The sequence below is a fragment of the Ammospiza caudacuta genome, chromosome 11, assembly GCF_027887145.1.
Source record: "Ammospiza caudacuta isolate bAmmCau1 chromosome 11, bAmmCau1.pri, whole genome shotgun sequence".
In the NCBI taxonomy this organism is placed as follows: domain Eukaryota; kingdom Metazoa; phylum Chordata; class Aves; order Passeriformes; family Passerellidae; genus Ammospiza; species Ammospiza caudacuta.
This window is the reverse complement of record NC_080603.1, coordinates 14,403,490-14,421,192: the sequence shown is the minus strand read 5'-3', so window position 1 is coordinate 14,421,192 and position 17,703 is coordinate 14,403,490. Positions and strand designations below refer to the sequence as shown.

Here is a 17,703-nt window from a genome sequence, read left to right as displayed (position 1 = left end):
CTCCCACCGCCGGATAAAGCCCGGCGCGGGGGGAGCGCCCGCGGCTGCCGCCCGCCGCGGAGCAGGAGCTGGAGCGGTGTGTGCCCGCCGCCGTCCCCAGGAGCCTTACCCCGCTCCTTATCCACGCCCGCCCCTCTCCCCGCTGCCGGGGGCTGCTGGCGCGGCCAGGCCGGCGGTGCGGAGGGCGAAGATGGCGAGGAGCGGTGCCCGGTGGCCGCGGCTGCTGCTGCCGGCGCTGCTGGCCCTGGCGCTGCCCGCGGCGGCGGAGCGGAGCCCCGGGCCCGCAGGTGAGCGCGGTGCGGGGGCCGGGATGCGGAGCGGGGGTGGGTTGGGTTGGGATGCGGTGCGGGGGCTGGCATGCGGTGGCCGTGCCCGTGGGAGGTGTGTGCGGGCGGCGGGGATGCGCTGCTGGCCGTGCGGCATCGGTCCCTTTGTGCCTGGCGGCTCGGCAACATCCGCCAGGAAGGGAACGCTGGGACCCGCCGCTTGGCCGGGTTATTTTGGTATTTATTTATTTATTTATTTATTTATTCCCCACCGGCCCGTCCCTGCCCCGCACGGTAACGCGGAGCGGCTCGGCGCTGCGGGAAGGCGCCGCCGGGTTGTTGTCGAGACGAACCGCTCGGCTGAAAGTGTCTTAACCCGCCCAGGAGTTCGTAGATGCCTAATTCCACTTAAGGAAAAAAAACAAAAAAAAAACCAAAAAAAAACCCCAAAAAAAAACAAAAAAAAAAAAAAAAACAAAAAAAGGATTCCTTAAGGGGAATTGAGACTCCTAAACTTTCTCATTGCCAGCTCCCCCGCCCTTTTTCTTCCGTCTCCACGAGACAAGGTGTTGATGAACATATTTTTCCAGTGCTCGGAAAAGAAATAGCATCAGTCACTACTTCTCTGAACTTGAGCAAGCGCTGATGAGGTTTCCTACTTAGTGTAAAAGTCATGCAGAGACTCCAGTGCCCCTGCAGAGCATTCCCTGCCTTTCACTCGTGTAGTGGTGTTTGCTTCAAGAAGCCAGGATGTAGAAAGGAATTTTATCTTCAGCATGTAAAATAATATATACAGGAAATTGCCTCAGATGGAGGGGTCCAAACACATGTATGTCCAACAATATGCCAAAACCTCTTTTTGGCTCTAATACTGTTTAGAGTCTGTACTTCTGATTTCTATTCTAGGCATACAAAGGTATTTCATCCCACTACATTATTATAACATGAAATCCAAAATAATTTCATTTCTTGGCTTGTTTTCTCAAGAGTTATCAAGTTATTTTTAATATCTAGCTTAATTTCTTCTGGGCTGAACAAGGAAGCTTTTTTGTTTGAGCAGCAAGTTTTGTTGGCTGGTTCTAACTTTGATATTAAAACTGCTACTTTAGCTGATAAGTAGTATAAAAAGTTAAAATAATTAAAAAAAAAAAAAAACCTGTTGAAGAATACCAGACCATTTGAAGAAGTTCTAACTTCCAGTTTTTGTAATACTTGGCTACTTTTGGCCATTCAGAGTATTTCTCTGAAGGCTACGGTTTGGTTGCTGTGTGTTGGGGGGTGTGAGCATTGCCCTTCAGCCTTTGCTGCCCCTCGGAATGCACCCCTGGGGACAGGTTTGAGCAACAAGTTGAGCTCCTATTTTCAGGGCAGTGAAATTGTAAGTTGAACTTCTTTGGAAATTAGTTATGGCAAACAGTTATCCCCCCAAACATATCTGTTCAAATAATGTTTGGTTTTAACTGCACTTTAAATGTGGGCTCTCAGGCTGGTGTAAACTAATAGCCGGCATGGTAAGGATTCTTCTTTAATCCTTCTGCTTTTCAAATGTGTGCAAGGCAGAGTCTCTATTCCAGACAGCAATGTATGATTCAGCAGCCCAAAAATAGACTGCTTTGTCTGTATCAATAATAAAAATTATTCTACACAAGTTACAGTGCAAGAAAGTACTGGTGGGTTTATATAAGGTATTCATGCAGGAAGATCTTAATTCTTTTTAATTTAGACACGAGCAGCCTGAGTTGTAGCAATCTCTGCTGAACTGAAACCACTCTGAGAGCAGTTTCTTGACCTCAGACACTGCCTGCTGTGTTACTTGTTTTTATTCCAGTTTTAACCCTTAAATGTTTTCCCTAAGTCTGTGCTGAATTACTTGAAGAAGTAATACAGTAAACAGACGTTATGGTGCCTCTATTTCTAGAAATCTGTCTTTCAATTTCTAGTCTATTGATACTTTGTACAATTCAGTGTAAAACAGCCGGTGAAGGTGCAATTTATATGTCAGTTTTTACTGCAGTCCATTAGTGTTGCTTACTTGTAACTAAAGCTCTAACAAGACTGTCTGGAACCAGCTGCCAAGCTGCATATTTATTTCTTAATCAGACCTTCCTCAGAAAGGCTTGGAAAAGTGATTTTGGGAGAGCTGCCTGTTGCACAGCACCGCTTACAGGGAGCAATCAGTGCGGCCCTGTGGCAAAGCGTGTTTGCAGAAATCCCTCTGCTCCTTCCTTGGCCGCAGGGTTATGTTTCAGGCAGTCACAGAGAAGAGCACTGTTGAGCTCTGAAACACTGGCTCCTGTGTGCTGGAGATGTAAAAGTTTCTGTGTTGAAACATCAGCGCTGAAATATTTTCATTGCAGCACACTTGCTGCTCGCAGATTGCTTATTGTGACACGCAGAAAGTCAGTGGGAACGACATTTGTGATTGTGTGAGAGGCAGACACTCTCTTGGCAGCAGATGTAAATGATGTTCTCACCTAGGATGTTTTATCAATCAGCTGTTTGCAGGAAAATGCCTTTGCAGCCTGTGAGTCTGTTCCCCGGCGCGGCTGTGGCGGCTCGGCCGGGCCGCGCTGAGGCCTCGGGGCCCAGGTTGTGATGGTGGCTGTCAGGCAGGGGTTGAAATGGGCCCCATGGTTTGTGGCTGTCTGTGTGCCCTCCCAAAGCAGGACGGGTGGCCTGGGGGGCTCCAGCAGCGTGGGTGGCTTCCCAGAGCAGCTGGGCTGGGAGGTGTGATGGCTCAGCTGGCTGTGGAGCCCTGAGCCACTGGGCTCTCCTCCACCCCTGCATCCCCAAGTGCTGGTCACAGATGATTCAGGCAGTAACTGCTGGCTGGTGTAGCTCTGCAAGGAGTTACAGCCAGCATGTACTGCTTTTTGGGATACAGCATGTACTGCTGCCATTTCTGTTAATTTGGGCTCAGCCCGAGTGCTCTGAGTGACAGCGATCAATAGGCCTTTCCTTCTGGGTCACCTGGGATGCCCAAACAAGAAAATTTAGTCATTCAGCCATCCTGATGTACTTATTAGAAGTACTGACAGACTCGGCATGCTTGGGGAAGGAGAGGCCATAAGCATAGCTCTCTGTGCCTGCCTCTGTCTCTCTGCCCTGTTTTCTGTCTCTTGTCTCTTTACTGGTGCTACTTCTGTCACCCCTTGTCACCACAGTACCTAGATCTGCTACATAAGCTTGTGTTGTGGAAAAACCTCCTCCAGATCTCTTGGGAGTTTTGTACCCTTTTTGTGAGAGCTGTATGAAAAAGCTGCTCCATAGAGGAGAAGGGGAAAAGCAGAGGGTGATGAAAGCAGAACTGACTGTGCAGTAGGCAGTGCTTGGGTTACCTGTGTCTGTGTCTACCATCACTGTGCACCACTTAGATGGGAATTACCTACTTATGGAGATACCTTTAGCTTCCAGCTTTGAAATAAATAGTGAATGACAAATGAAACAGTGTGTAGTGGAAGGTGTGGTGTTTGGAAGTTAGTTAAAAATAAGCAAACATTGCATTAGAAGTGCAGAGCAGTAAAGTTGTGCTTTCACCATGTATTTTTTCCTGAAAAATACTCATCCTTGAAGATACCCAAGGTTTGCAGTCTGGATTCTCTGCAGCACTTGGGTTAGAGGCTGCACAATGCCAGTCTCTTTAGCAAAAAATGAACGAAATAAACAAACAAAAAACCCTGTAGATTTATTTGGTCGGGCTTTTCTTTCTTTTCTTAGGTGAAGATAATAATTAAACTGTGGAATAATTAAGCTGTGGAATTGCTTAATTAATTAATCCAGGGTTGTATGTGTCATTGCTTTGCTCTGATATATGGTGGGGTTACTGCAACTTTGATTGTATAATGCATTTTCAGTTAAAGCAAGAAGTGAAGCTGTTGTGACCTTTATCATCAGCACTGGATGCTGTAAATTGCACTGAAGGGGCACAGGGAATGACCGCTATATTTATCTGAGCCAGGGGTGGTTTGTGTTAAATGTATTTCTGTCAAGCATCTAAACTAACATTATTTCTCAGGGTTTTCTTTAGGTTGGTGATATATTCTCAGGAGTTATCATTTATGGGCAAGTTTTTAGCTTTTTCCTTCACTGCTGCTTAGTTAAACATAAGTGACTTTGTCTTTTCATGGGGAAATGTTTAGTTTGTCTATTGAATTAGCACTATTGCACTGTGTAATCAAAAGCAGTATCTTTCCATTTGTGTAGAGCTGCCAGTCTGAATTACAAATTAATTGACACGCTGTTTAAGTGAATTCCCTTGTCATGGGGAGTAAGCATGGTTGCAGTAAGGGCAGTTTTGTTTTTGTTTGTAGTGGGGCTTTTTTATACTTTTTGTGGGACCAGTTGCAAACAGGTTGGAAAGGGAAGAATATTTTTGATCCCTCTTAATTTAAACAGTAGCAGGGTTCTCTCCAGCAAAAAATACAGCTTGACGAGACTAGCAGCAGGTTTGTGTCTCGTGTGTAGTAATGTAGCTCTAGAGAATAAATTATACTTAACTCTCAAGGAATACATGCTTGCAAGCACGGCCTGATACTACAAGTAGCTTTAGGATTAATAGAACTGCTTCTCGATTTTTTCTTTAGGTGCATTTGATTTTAAAAATATGGATTTTACTGGTGATAAGGAGACTAAATACATAAAGTTGCAGTTTTATCCCAAATATCTATTTTTGTAAGGAAAGAGCAAGCATTTTTTTAAAGCAGCGGTGTTTTTAATTAATAAAAACATACTGTAAGGAAACAAAGACAAAAAAATACTTAACAAAAATAGACTTGTTATTTAAGTGCCACTCCTCTGAGAATGAATTCTGTATCTGTGGTTCTGTGTTAATGTGCTGAATTAGCCCATTCTTGCTGAAATCAGCTGTGTAGAAACTAATTGACATCTGATAGCATTGCTCTTTTAATTTTTTCTTCTGTGTAAATTAAAAATAGATTAACTTTTTAAATTCACATAAATCTTTAATACAGTGTCTTTGTAAGCATTTTACTTAATTCTGCCTTACTTCACTGTAAAGCCATTGTGTTGGGTCAGAACCAGGCCCATAACTTTAATACTCGAAGCTGCTGGGTGAAATGTATGATGCTAAAAACACCTTTAAGTATACATCATACATGCCATGTTGTTGTGTCTTGTGTCTGAAGCAGGACAGAATTTTTATTTCACAGTTTGAAGGACTGAGTTGTGCAGGACAAGGCACAAGTGTGGAGTTTGAATTTCTGGTTCACACAGAAAAGGGAACTTTGAAAAGTATAGGATTTTTTTTAATTATTTCTGAGATAGTGTCACTTGTGTGTGAAGAATTTTGTGTCCAGTGTTCGGACGCAGGGCCAGATGTGGAGCTGTAGGGCAGCTTTTTCAAATGAACTGACTGATCTGGGTGGTAGCATCTGCTCACAACATGAACCGCAGCGCAGGCACGAAGGACAGCGAGGGACAGCTGTGGGTGTTCAGGATGGCCCCACTTCCAGACTTCCAGCTCAGTTCCTCTCTGTTTTCTTTTTTTTAAAGACTAGTTGAAGGACAAACTATGATTGCAAATCTTAACTGCCGAGTTTCATCGATGGATTGATTAACTGTCAAAAGATTGACTTCAGAATGCCTGGTGCTGTGTGCGACCGCTTCTGTTTAAACAGCTGGGTTTGTTAAACAACAGTCCAAGAAGGAACATGCTCTTCTGCAGATACATATTTATGAGGGAGACAAGAGAGGGCAAGGCTGCAAAAAAGCAGAAGCTGAGTAAACTTTCTCACTTAGCCAGCTGATGCTAATTGTGTCCTGCTCTCAGCTGCACAGCCCTGATGACAGTTTATAGTGTGCTGTCCAAGCTGTGCGCTCAGGCAAGACACAGCCTGTGCCATGACTCCATCCACTCCCTCTCAAGATGCTTGTGGTTTCATTTCTATTTGGGCACCCATAAACAGCTGCAACCTGATCTGTTCCCCATTTGTCAGGAAGTTAGGCAGCTAGGAGTTCCTTCATGCATAGCAATGATGTCATTTACAAACAGTGGATTTTAATTTTTTTCTTAGTTTGGGAGCTAAGGAACACATCTTATCTTTGCTTTACTGCAGAATAGCTGACTCAGTATGCAGAGTCTCATCCAAGTCCTCTGAAGCTGATGGAAAAGCACTTTACTGCTGCTTGTATTTGGCTTTGTTTAACTATCAAAACAAGGAAATCTTGCATTAGAGTGAGTGCAGGCCTGAGCACTGGCCAGTGCTGCACTCGGGGCTGACGTGCGTGATTGATGAGTGCACATACAGTTCTTAATGAGCTCTTGTTGACTATATATTCAATACGACTGAATTAAAAGAAAGTAAGTTAAGAGCTGAGATATAATCAGATAATCAGCTTTCAAATGTTTCCTGAAATCAGTCAGTTGTATATTGGGAGTTCCTGCTAACCTTTGAAAGTGCGTGTAGGTAGGGATAGAAATACACAGCTGTGATTTGTGTGTCACAAATTTTTATTTAGTCGGTTTTGAACTGGCTCTGTTCAACATTTGATCATTTTAATGTAACTGTTTTAGCTGCTGTTTTGGTGTGACATCAGAAGCACCAGTGAAAGACAGCAGTGAGCAGCAGCTCCGTACACTTGCCATTTGAGTCACTCTGCACGGGAGAGGAAAGTGCCTGTTCACACCACTGCGTGCTGTGAATTACAGCCTGAGGGAATTTCAGTTTGTAGAAAAAAAAAAGGGAAAAAAACCCTCCATAGTATCCTGTCCAGGGGCTGTGTGTCTGTGTGTTAGCAAGTGCTAATCTAACATAGATTCCCTACTGTGAGAAAATTGAGAGCAGCTCCTGCTTAGTGCAAGGATGCGTTTTTGCTAGCTCAGCTTCTCTGTTCCTGTGGAACGCATGAGAAGAGGGAGAGCCCTGTAACAGGCAGCAGTACTGTGGCTGGGGAAGTTGCAACAGTACAGTTATTTGAAACTGGGAAATGATACCTTGTATATTTCTTTCCCTAGAGAGCTCCTGAAAGCTTCTTGCCTTTATTAGGTCTATTCCCTATCTTGGGACAGTGTTGGGAGCTTCAACACCAGCTGCTATTGCTCAGTAACCTCAGCAAGATTTACAGATAACGTGGAAGAGCACAGGAAGGATTATCCATAGACAGCCCATGCATTGAGCGATCCTGATAAATGCCAATAATAATCATAAACACCAATTGTGGCTATAAACTGTTTGCAACAGCTTAAAGACAGAAGTACCTTAGAAGAACCTCCTAAGTTTTTGGAAATTACAAAGGTAATGTTTGTGCACTATCTGTATTTTGCAGTAAGATCTGTATGCATAGAAGTGCAGTGATTAAAGGGAAGTTTGTCATAGAGAGGAAAACAGATTCTGAGGTCTGTACAGTAAGGTCAGTTTCTTCAAATTCTGGTCTTTAAAGACATTCCTAGAAAACCTCCTCTCTCACACCAGAATTGTATTGGTATAGAAAATCAGTATGTACTAGGTGTTTGGCAATCCATGATTGCTCTTAACTTGCTATATTTTAATTCTAATTTTATAATTTATTTTAACTTATACCACTTTCTGATCTCTCATGAGCTTTTCAAGCATATTTTGTCTCTCATCCAAGGATAGTTTTTAGCACCAATCCAACCATACTACTGAACTGCAGAGAATCCAATCTTATTATGTGATCATGGCTATGGTTAGTGGGACTTTAAAGCCAGTCTGCCTCTTGGGGAAGCAGTGAAGTGTGGGATGAGTGGAGGCATGCAGCAGTGTTCTGAACTGAGCACTGTATAAAGATCAGATTAAAAAACTTCAGGACTCCCAAGTATGAAGTAGTATTGTTTTATGCCCCAGTCATCTTTCCCTCTCCTGCAGTGTAATGCACATTTATTTCCTGAGAAAAGAAGATGATCATGTTTGCTATTTCAGCACATTGTTGTGTTTCTAAAGAATCCTAGGGGGAAAATAAACAGCTGTTGGATGGCTCTGTCTTTTCTCTCTTTATGCCAAAAGTTTTATTTGACCAGAAACTCTTCTGTTGGCTTACTGCTTTATTTGAGCACATGTACATCACAAGCTCTCACTGGATGTGTATATGCAAATATACACATATAGTTTGTGTTTTTCTCATTGGGTACTTAAGATCTTTGTTTGCTGCTGGATTACAGTAACCAAGCACGTGTCTGTAGGTATAACTTATAATCATGGTTACATTGTATATGATGGGTTTTTCCCATCTCCAGCTGTTTGACATCTTTTCAGAGTATGCGGATTTTCTAATATTTTGACACAGAATCCTAAGTTTAGGCAAAAACTCCTATTCACAATGGAAAATCTAAATTCCTTTTTGTGAAGTCTAATATTGCCTTCATCAGTGATAAGTGTAAGATTGTGTTATGCTGAAAGATCTGGATTTTGAAAGAGCTCTGCGGTATTTTGGCTGTCTTAATGGTTCTTGGGGTTTTGGGCATACGGTCTGAGCCCATATAAATGGGGAAATTGCTGTTGGCACCATGGTGATTCTCTAGTTATCTGCAGAGCCTCAGCTTGCCATGAAAGCATGTGGAGGATTGGATTTTGTGCTCTTTAAGTTCATGAGGAATCCATACTGAAAACATTTTTCAGTTGTGTTGAGCTTTAGTGCATTTTTCCAATGATAGAGAAGCATGCTTCTGTGAGGTGTCAAGGCATGCTGAATCAAGCCCCTGCTTTGCTTGGAGTTTGTTTGAGGTTTTTTCCTTCCTTTTTTTTTCTTTTTCGTTTTTTGGTTTTTTTGTGGGAAACTATATTCTGTTGGTTTCCCACATTACCAGAGATTCAGAAGACATAGTAGATAATTACACAGCTTTATCAATGAGCTTGGATGCATCCATGTGCTTCTTCCAGGTTTCTGTTCTGCCTATGCTTTAGTGCTACCTGACGTTTTTTTTCCATTTTGTGTGGGTGTTTTTTTTCCTTAAACCAGTAGAAGTATTCCTAGTATCCTTCCAGTTTCTAAGCTTTTTCTATGATATCTAGCAACTAATTTATTAGCTTGCTGTTGATTTATTTTGCATATTGTAATAACTGACTTTGGGTATCAGTCCTTCAATTAAATGAGCAATCATTCCTGTGTTGAGCAGCTCAGGGTGGGATGAAATCTGAAAACAGGGAAGTAAGCTGTTTAATGTAGACACTAGAATATGGATAAAAATGTATTACAAGTACCAAACATCATTTGTTTACTATTATAAGCCACTAGTTTTAAAGATAGGATAGATTTTAATGTCATAATGTGGTACCCTGAACAGATGTCCTTTGATCTTGCAGCTCACTTCTACTCCAGAGGTCTGTAGTAGAATCCAAGGACTAAATGTCAGCTTCTGTGTGGCTGTGAGCAATATCCTCAGTTTTGGCTGCTCTGAAGCTACTATACCAGTGCCCACAACCCCTGGTAGAAATTATGTAGTAATCTCTGAGAGTGTTCATTCAAGATAAATAAGAACCATGTGGGTGTGTGAGGAATGGCTGTAGTTCTTTGCATGCTTCTTTGCCAGGATACGAGGAGAAAGGTCACCGCTACTTAAAGCAGTCCTGCCACAGCAATTCCTGGCTTAGACCTTGCCAGGCAATTCACTGAAGGCAAAGCCTCTGGTTTATTGATCTTCTTGCTGGAAATAAATATTTATGATGCAGTCAGGTCCCTGAAGGTAGCAGAAAAATCAGGCTAGAAGAGTGAGTTGTTTTGATAAACTTTCACTGGATTTCCTAATGCGCTGCATGTGCTCCGTGTGCACTGTTGTTGTCTTTCACAACTTGTGTGCTGTAGGGTTTCTAATTTGCATGTAAAAATGAATTCTGTTAGTCACTGGATATACTTTTCTTGGCTAAACTCGTGCCCTCTCAGGCTTGTTTTCAAAACAGAGCAGCTGTTTTGTGGGCGTAACTATCGGAAATCTGTCTGACACAATTTCGTCCTAGTAACCGAACGCATACCTGGCATGGAGCTCTTGGGAGATTTTTTTTTCATGCCTTCCTGTTGAACTTCAGCATAGGGTTTACATTTCCTTTTTACACAAACTGACTTGTGGAGATAAATGCCAAGCTCAGCAATGCCCTGGGTGAGTGCCAGGGTGCCCCTGGCAGGCTGTGTGCGGGGGAGCCGCCAGCCCGCACCCTCTGTGGCACCTCAGCACCCTGCCAGTGGGAACCAGGGCACCACCTGCTTGTTCCTGGTCTCATGGAAGCTGTCCTAATGGCTCTTGGGATTGTGAGCGTACAGGCTGAGTCCATATAAATGGGGAAGTTGCATTTGGCACCACTGGTGTTTCTCTAGTTATCTGCAGAGCTCCAGCTTGTTTGAAAGCATGTGGAAAAATTGAGTTTTGTGCTCTTGAAGTTTGTGCACTTTGAGGATGCTGTTCCTGTTGGAAGACACTCCCCAGATTGTATTTGTCCCTGTGTGGGGTGCATGGTCAGGGCTGAACTGCAGCCTGTGTGTAAGGTCACACAGCAGAGCTCCTTGGGGTGGATGCCTCGATGGAAGGCAGGGCTTTGTGGAGGGGAGGGTGGAGCAGGAATGGTGTCTGGCTGCAGCTGGAATTCCTTGTGGGGATTTTGCTGTTCTCTCACTGGGGAGTACCAGGCTGCAGTGGCAGCTTGGGGTCAGTAATCGCAGGCATCCCTCCGCTGCTGTGCCTGGGTCTTCACTGCCCAGCTCGAGACAGGGATGCTGCTGGGGGCTCACTCAGCCTCTCCCTGCTCTGGGGCAGCCCTGAGCCTCTGCACCCACAGGGCATCCTAGGGCCAAACTGCTCTGTGCCCAGGGACACTGTGGGTGGCAGCAGCTGAAATAGCTGAGCACATCCTGAAATGGAGATGACACTTGGGTAAACTTGCTGCCTTGGGAATGTTTCGCTTCACATTGACACTCCTGAGAGATCATGGAAGTCACTGTATCCATGTGCTAAACACAACTGGGATAAGTGTTCCAAGAAATTGTTGTACCTAAAGGTAGTAAGCAAGGAATAGATTTTTTTTGGAAGTGAATGAAGTTGAAAAAGTTGAAAAAAAGTTGAAAAAAGCAGAAGTACTTAGTGGTCAGAAGCATTCTCTTCACTCACTTTCCCTGGAAGAAACAAACATCTCCCATGCTATGTTTAGTGGAAATTTGCCAGTGAAACTGTGCAAGTTATCACATCTAAATATAGTCACAGCAACCTACAGGAACTAGGTTAATATTTTTATTAGCTGGAGGAGGATGTTTCTGCTTTTCTCATTTGGTTATTAATACCCTCTATAATGTGCCAAGGTAACTATCATTTACTGCAGTTTCCATTGTCTCTCTATTTATACTATATATAGAATAAAAGCATGTTTCTCTGCTCTTTGGTCAGACACAGCTTAAAAAAAGAACAAACCACCACAAAACGCAAACAAACCAAAACAAAAGAGGCCCCAATGAAGACTAAGTAATCTAGAAAGAAAACTCTAATTCTAAGGGGATTTCAAATGCTATAATTACAGTTCTGCTGCACTTAAAAATTATTTAAGTACCACCTGCACTTAAAAGTCAGTGGTACAACAAAGACATAAAGCCTCGTCAACTCCTTCAAGTCTAATTAAAAAAAAGACCATGGGTAAGCATGCTATAAGGAAAACATTTCCCATGTAAATAGTACCTTTAAAATAGCTTTCTTTTGTTCTGTGACTGTTTGCAAACCCCAATCTGGCAGCCCATTTAGATTGCTTCATTGTCTGGTGGTGCAGTACAGGCTCTTTTACCATTTCATATCAGCATAAACTGTTTGCCTGCTCAGCTTTCTTCATTTTGTATTGTTCAGGCTGAAATCCCTTATGATTTAGTACATTATTCTCTTTAACCTCCTGTTCCACAAAAGTCAAGTAACATACCAGCCTCCATAGTGAATCTTGAAATACATGAATAATGTGTATTCCATTAAGAGAGAGTAACAATATCACATAAAGAACAGTAGATTATTTTTTGCTTGCCAAACCGTACTTGTATGTTAGTTTAAACTTTCTTTGACTTAGTAACTGTGGAAGCAATCTGCAGCCCACATTCTGTCATTTCCATCATGTTGTCAAGTACAGATTTTTGAGATCTTTGCTGTTAGCATTTCTTAGTAATGTGTAGGTGTGAAATTCTTCAAACCAAATTCCATGGTTAGAGTCAGTGAGCTGGTCACCTAGGAAACTTTTAATAATGGATCCAGTTGGCTTGATGATGCAATTCTGGTATGATCAGATTTTTCCAGTTCCCTGTAATTTGAAAATGTAGTGCTTGAACAAAAAATAGTCTTAATTTCCTTCATAGAGGAAAATTCTCCTCTGCCTTCAGTTCTGTTTTAGTCACAGTCTAAGATACAATGGTCTTTGTTCATTTTGTGGTGATTTCAGTAGAATTACTTGAAATTCCATGATCTTTGTAATAAGCTGTTTGAAAGGTTTTGAGCCATTATTGCTCTGTTTCTGTCTCTTTGTGAGTCCATGTGAACTCATTGCACTGTGAGGTCCTCCTGTCCTTTTGAGATGTATTTGGGGGATTTTCTTCTGATTTTTTGCTACAAAAGTCCGCTAGCACTTAAGAGGGGGGAAAAAGGTGGAGCAAATTATCTTCCAAATGTGACTTTCCAAAATTTTTGGATTTTCAAGTTGAGTTGATGGAAGAATTTACAATATTTCTAGTTTCTTCTTTGCATGTTGTATTGCAGGAGCGTCTGGTTTGGGAGAGCTGGCAGTTGAAATTATCTCTAGGACCTTTGAGGAAAAGGATTGTGTCTTGCCCCCCTGCTCGGAGACATGCCTCCCAGACACCCCCACCCAAGGAAAAAAATAAAGAAAAGAAAAAAGGCAATAGCAGGATGTGAGAGAAATCCACAAAATTGTGTGTAGTGGGGAGGGCAGGTAGAGATGTCATCTGCAGCTGAGGAACTTGGGCAGTGCCAGATAAAGCTGGAGGAGCTCTGCTCAAGGCACAGGCTGCTTTTGGTGGTGTAGGCACTGGGCACAGGGTGCTGTCACTGCTTAAAGGTCACACCTGTTCAAGCAGTGTCTGGGGAAGAGCAAGGTCACAAAGCAGATCAGGTGTTCTGCAATTTGCAGAAACACCACCTGAGTCAGGAACACCCTTAAACTGAGACCAATATCACATGTGCTTGTCTTATCCCTGCTGTACCCCACGTACACCATGGAGCTGCTGGTGAGGATGGAGCAGCCAGAGCACTGTCACACCTGGCAGGATGCTCTGGAGGTGACCTGGTGACCAGGGCTGAATCTGAGCCATATTGCAGTGGAAACAGTACGAGTGCCACCTGAGACTTTTCTGCAGAGTTTGTCTGCTGTGGGTACTTCAGACAGACTTGAATTTCATTAGAGCAGATGGTTTTATGCTGCTCTACAAACTGTCTGCATTCTGACAGGTATTTCTGCCTGAGTCAATGCACTCGAAGTATTGGCTGCAGAGCATTGCATGAGCGAGTTGCAAGGTGCATTTCTTCTATAACGTGGGAACTGGGTCATCATCGCTTGTGTTAACTTTTGCTGTTGTCACATAAAACAAAATGGGGAGTGGGGAGTGGTTTGAATACACTCAGGATGATGTCCTGGCTGTCTGAGGGCTGCTGAGCCTGTGGTGGTGGATGAGGCTGAAGAATTAATAGGAATGTTTTCCATAGCAGACCCTTCTTGCACATGTTACTGGATTAAGGAAGGTAAATCCAGAAGATGTTTTTTTGGCAAGTAATGCAGTAACAGGCACTCTGTCTGGAATACTCATCATAGGTGATTAGTTTTATTTTATTGTAAGGATTGATCTCATGGGCTCTGGTTAGAGCACAGCTATTGCTTGAACTTGGCCTGAATTGGGGAAGCTGCAATGTACTCTGACATCCAGGCTGGTCTGATTAAATACTTGATTTTAGGTAGGGGTAAAACCTTCTCATAGCTTCAAATTATTTACTTTCATTATGCAGCATATTGCATAGGTTTCTAAACGTTGTTCAGTAGTTTAATTGGGAAGCTATTTAGAGGAAATTCATGACCCCATTTGAACTGTGCTAAAAGCTCTGGAATGTGAGGAGGAAATTGGTTGCATGGTCACTTGCCTGTGTGCAATAAGAGGGCAAAATTAGCAGTGCTGTAATGTACCTATGCTCTGAATAAAAAAACCAATCAAACAAACTCCTTGCTCTTCTGTCTCTGCCCAAGGACTTAAAAGCACTAAATGCTGTTTGTTGAGGGTTTGGTTTCATTGGTTGGGTTTTTTGACTTGTTTTCATGAAGAGTATGCACTGCTGGCTTTCAGGGGAGCTCCTGGGGTTGGGTGAAGTTCTCTTACTACCACTCAGCTGTGTGGTAAGCAGTAACAGGATTAGCTCAGACTGAAAAGTAGCCAGTTATTTTTGTTTTGAAGATTTCTTCCTGTCCAGTAGTCACACTATCTTTGTTTTTGTGTCTTGAACTAGTTGTTTACAGAGTAGATAGACTTGCTTTCTCTTCCAGAGGATAATTTTAAATACAGCACCTTGCCCATAGCAGTTTTTGTTTGGTAAGGTCTCACACCTGTACTGTGGCAGCATAATTGCCTTCTGTCTTTGAATGAGGTGCAGAAAGTCATAGAGCTCCCTGAGCTAGTGCTGCTGTTCGTTGCATTTTATGTCACAAACTCTGCCCTGAAAGCATATTAATACATGTTCTTTCCTTTCCTTCCTCAGATAAACTTCTGGTCTTTACTGTAGCAACTAAAGAAACCGATGGCTTTCACCGCTTCATGCGAACTGCCAAGCACTTCAACTACACAGTAAAGGTATTGTGTGTGTTCTGTACCAAATGTTTGTGCTGTCCATGCTGTGAAACAGAACCAGTAAATGGTAGCTGACCTTGCCTTAGCTTCATTGTGTGCTGGGACAGAGGGAACAGCAGCAGAGCTGGGGGGCAGGAGGGGCACTTGCTGCTCTCCCTGTTGCTCACCTGCTGATGCTCCTCTGAACCACCGTGGGAGGGAGGTGCTCCCTCTGCCTTAGGAGCTGCTTCAGGGGTTTGCAGCTATCATGGTCAGCATCCTCCTCACTCACAGGTTCTGGCACATTTTATCACAGAGCCTTGTTTTTCAGTGTGGCTGATTTTGTTTGTATGAACACTTCTGGGAGCTGTACTGCACTCAAGGGTTTTGGATCTCTTTCCTTAAGCAAGGCTGGAGCACTGCTGCAAGGAAGGAGGGAGGCTCACAACTGAAAATGTCTCTGTTTCCCAGGAGCCTGTAATTTCTGAGAGGACAACGTGTCTCTATCTTTCTTTCCAGCCTTTTCTGCCTTGCTCCACGCCTCTGTATGTCACGTACTTAGGTTGGCCTCTGCATGACCTTGGGAAAAAGGGAGGGCACTAACCTTCTAAACTTTCCCCAAAATTGGTTCTGCCAAGAGAAAATCCAGGAATTCAGATGCTGTTATGAAATTTTTCTTCTTACTTACCACAGTGCCTGCACTATAAATAGGAAATTATTTGGGTCTTTGACATCTACCACTGAATTTAGAGGACTGAGAGAACCTTCCCTGATATGATAAAGCTGTATAGAGCACCTGAGCAGCCTGAGCACCGGATACATCTTTTAGCTTTGCAGGTTTTTCCAAAACATCATGCAATGTAGTTCTTCCAGGCTTTATATGTTCCAGAAACTTTATGTTCAAAATACATGAAGAGCTTTTTTTTACCCCTTTTTTTGACATGTAATCTGCTATGCTTGGCCGGGGAGGAGTTTTATGTTTAGCTCAGTTTTAGCAGTGAGCTGTGTACTGGAAAACCTATCTTTTCCTTTTTGTACAAAAAATTTGCAATTTGAATTAGTTATACCATGACCCACCCAGATCTTTTGTGCCTCCTGTTCCTAAAGGCATGTTATGGAATTTTAAAGGTCTCATTCAGAATGTTTTTCTAATACAGATTTTGAAACAATCCTTAGCTTTTTTTTCTATTTTTTTTTCCTGAAGGAGACACATTTGAGTAAATGGCAGTAGCAGGCAGTTGCTTGATTCTTATTTGGTGAAGAAATGTCTCTCTCATGTTTTTGCAGTGATGTCATGGTGCTGAATGTTGCTTCAGACACGGAGAACCTACGATGCTGGAAGTGCTGGCTTGCTATGCTTTAATGTGTTGCTTCTGCTTTAGCATCTGTTTTCAATAAGGATCTGCTTTAAAAAAGCCTCATGGGTTTGAGTACTAGCAAAAAGTGTTTTTTTTCCCCTCTTATTGCAGGTTCTTGGAAAAGGTGAAGAATGGAAAGGTGGTGAGCTGCCCAACTCCATTGGCGGAGGGCAGAAGGTTCGGCTGCTGAAGGAGGGCATTGAAAGCTATGCTGACCAAGAGGACCTGGTTGTACTGTTTGTGGAATGGTGAGCAGACCTGGCTTCTTGTCCTTGTGTTTTACTCTGGGTAGACATGCAAAAGTAGCTCCTGTGACATGCTGAAAGTTTCATGATGCTTTTGTTCTTCACTGTTTTATTTGAGAGAGTTGGCATCTTTCTTCATTCATAAAAATAGTGGATTGCTTTTGGAGCAATTGTTACTTTTTAGTGGATTTACAGATGTAAGAGTTCTGCTGCCTCCAGGGGGTAAAAAAATGTTGCTGGGAGCTGACAGGCTTTTAGGCAAGCATTTGTCCTCTCCCTGCTGAGCTGCAGTGAGAGCAGGATGTGGCTGCAGGCTGGGAGTGTGGATGGGAGGGGAGCAAAAGCAGCTCCAGAAATAGAGAGTCCAGTCGGGACCAGCGGCATTATCTTGTTCCATGAAGTAACAGTGATATGGAGGAAGCTGGAAAATGGCTCCCTGAGGAAAGCATTTAACAGGATACTGTCTGTGTGTTAGAGAGCTGAAACAAGACTTGGTGTCAGATGTAGCCTGGTGCCTGTGCTCTCTATGTGATGGAACGTGGAGAGACAGCTGCTGCAGGTGCCAGATTATAGCTCACAGCACAGCTATGCTTGAACATCCTCCCTGCAGGCCAGATAGGCTTCTCCTGTCACTGAAAGCATAGAGCTCAAATGTGCTCAAAACACACATTCTCTGTGGCTTCCCTCTGCTTTTTCTCTTCCTCTTATTTTCCTCCTGTGGCAGCAGCATGGCCAGAGTAGCTCAGAATCCAGCTTGCAGCAGACACCAGGCCCTTCCACACTGCTAACCAGGGCAGGGTCAGAGCTCTGAAATAATCACTGGAGGAAGGTGTGGGACCATGTCTGGAATTGGGGACAGGGAGCTCCAGTGGTGACAGGCAGCCTTGGAGAGGGGAGCTGAGAGTGAGCTTGGAGAGAGTCGTCGATGAGTTCACCCCTGCTGCTGTACCATGCTGGAATGTCTGCCCCAGAATTCTCTTTCAGCTTTTAACCTGCTTTATGTATTTAAGACTTGACAGTTAAAAAAACTTAGGGGCAATTTTTCAAGGCTTGGCAGGTTTTGCACAGCAGACATCACCACAA

General features: G+C 43.3%; 1 protein-coding gene across 2 annotated transcripts in view; it reads left to right on the top strand.

Moving 5' to 3' along the window:
* Window positions 1-17,703, top strand: part of PLOD2 (procollagen-lysine,2-oxoglutarate 5-dioxygenase 2) — a 48,622-nt gene continuing 30,919 nt past the window's right edge. For both annotated transcript variants that reach the window (XM_058812594.1, XM_058812593.1), the window contains exons 1-3: window positions 1-287; window positions 14,950-15,041; window positions 16,487-16,623. In XM_058812594.1, coding sequence (XP_058668577.1) covers window positions 191-287; window positions 14,950-15,041; window positions 16,487-16,623 — 326 coding nt within the window. In that variant the 5' untranslated portion in view covers window positions 1-190. The remainder of the gene's footprint in view (window positions 288-14,949; window positions 15,042-16,486; window positions 16,624-17,703) is intronic.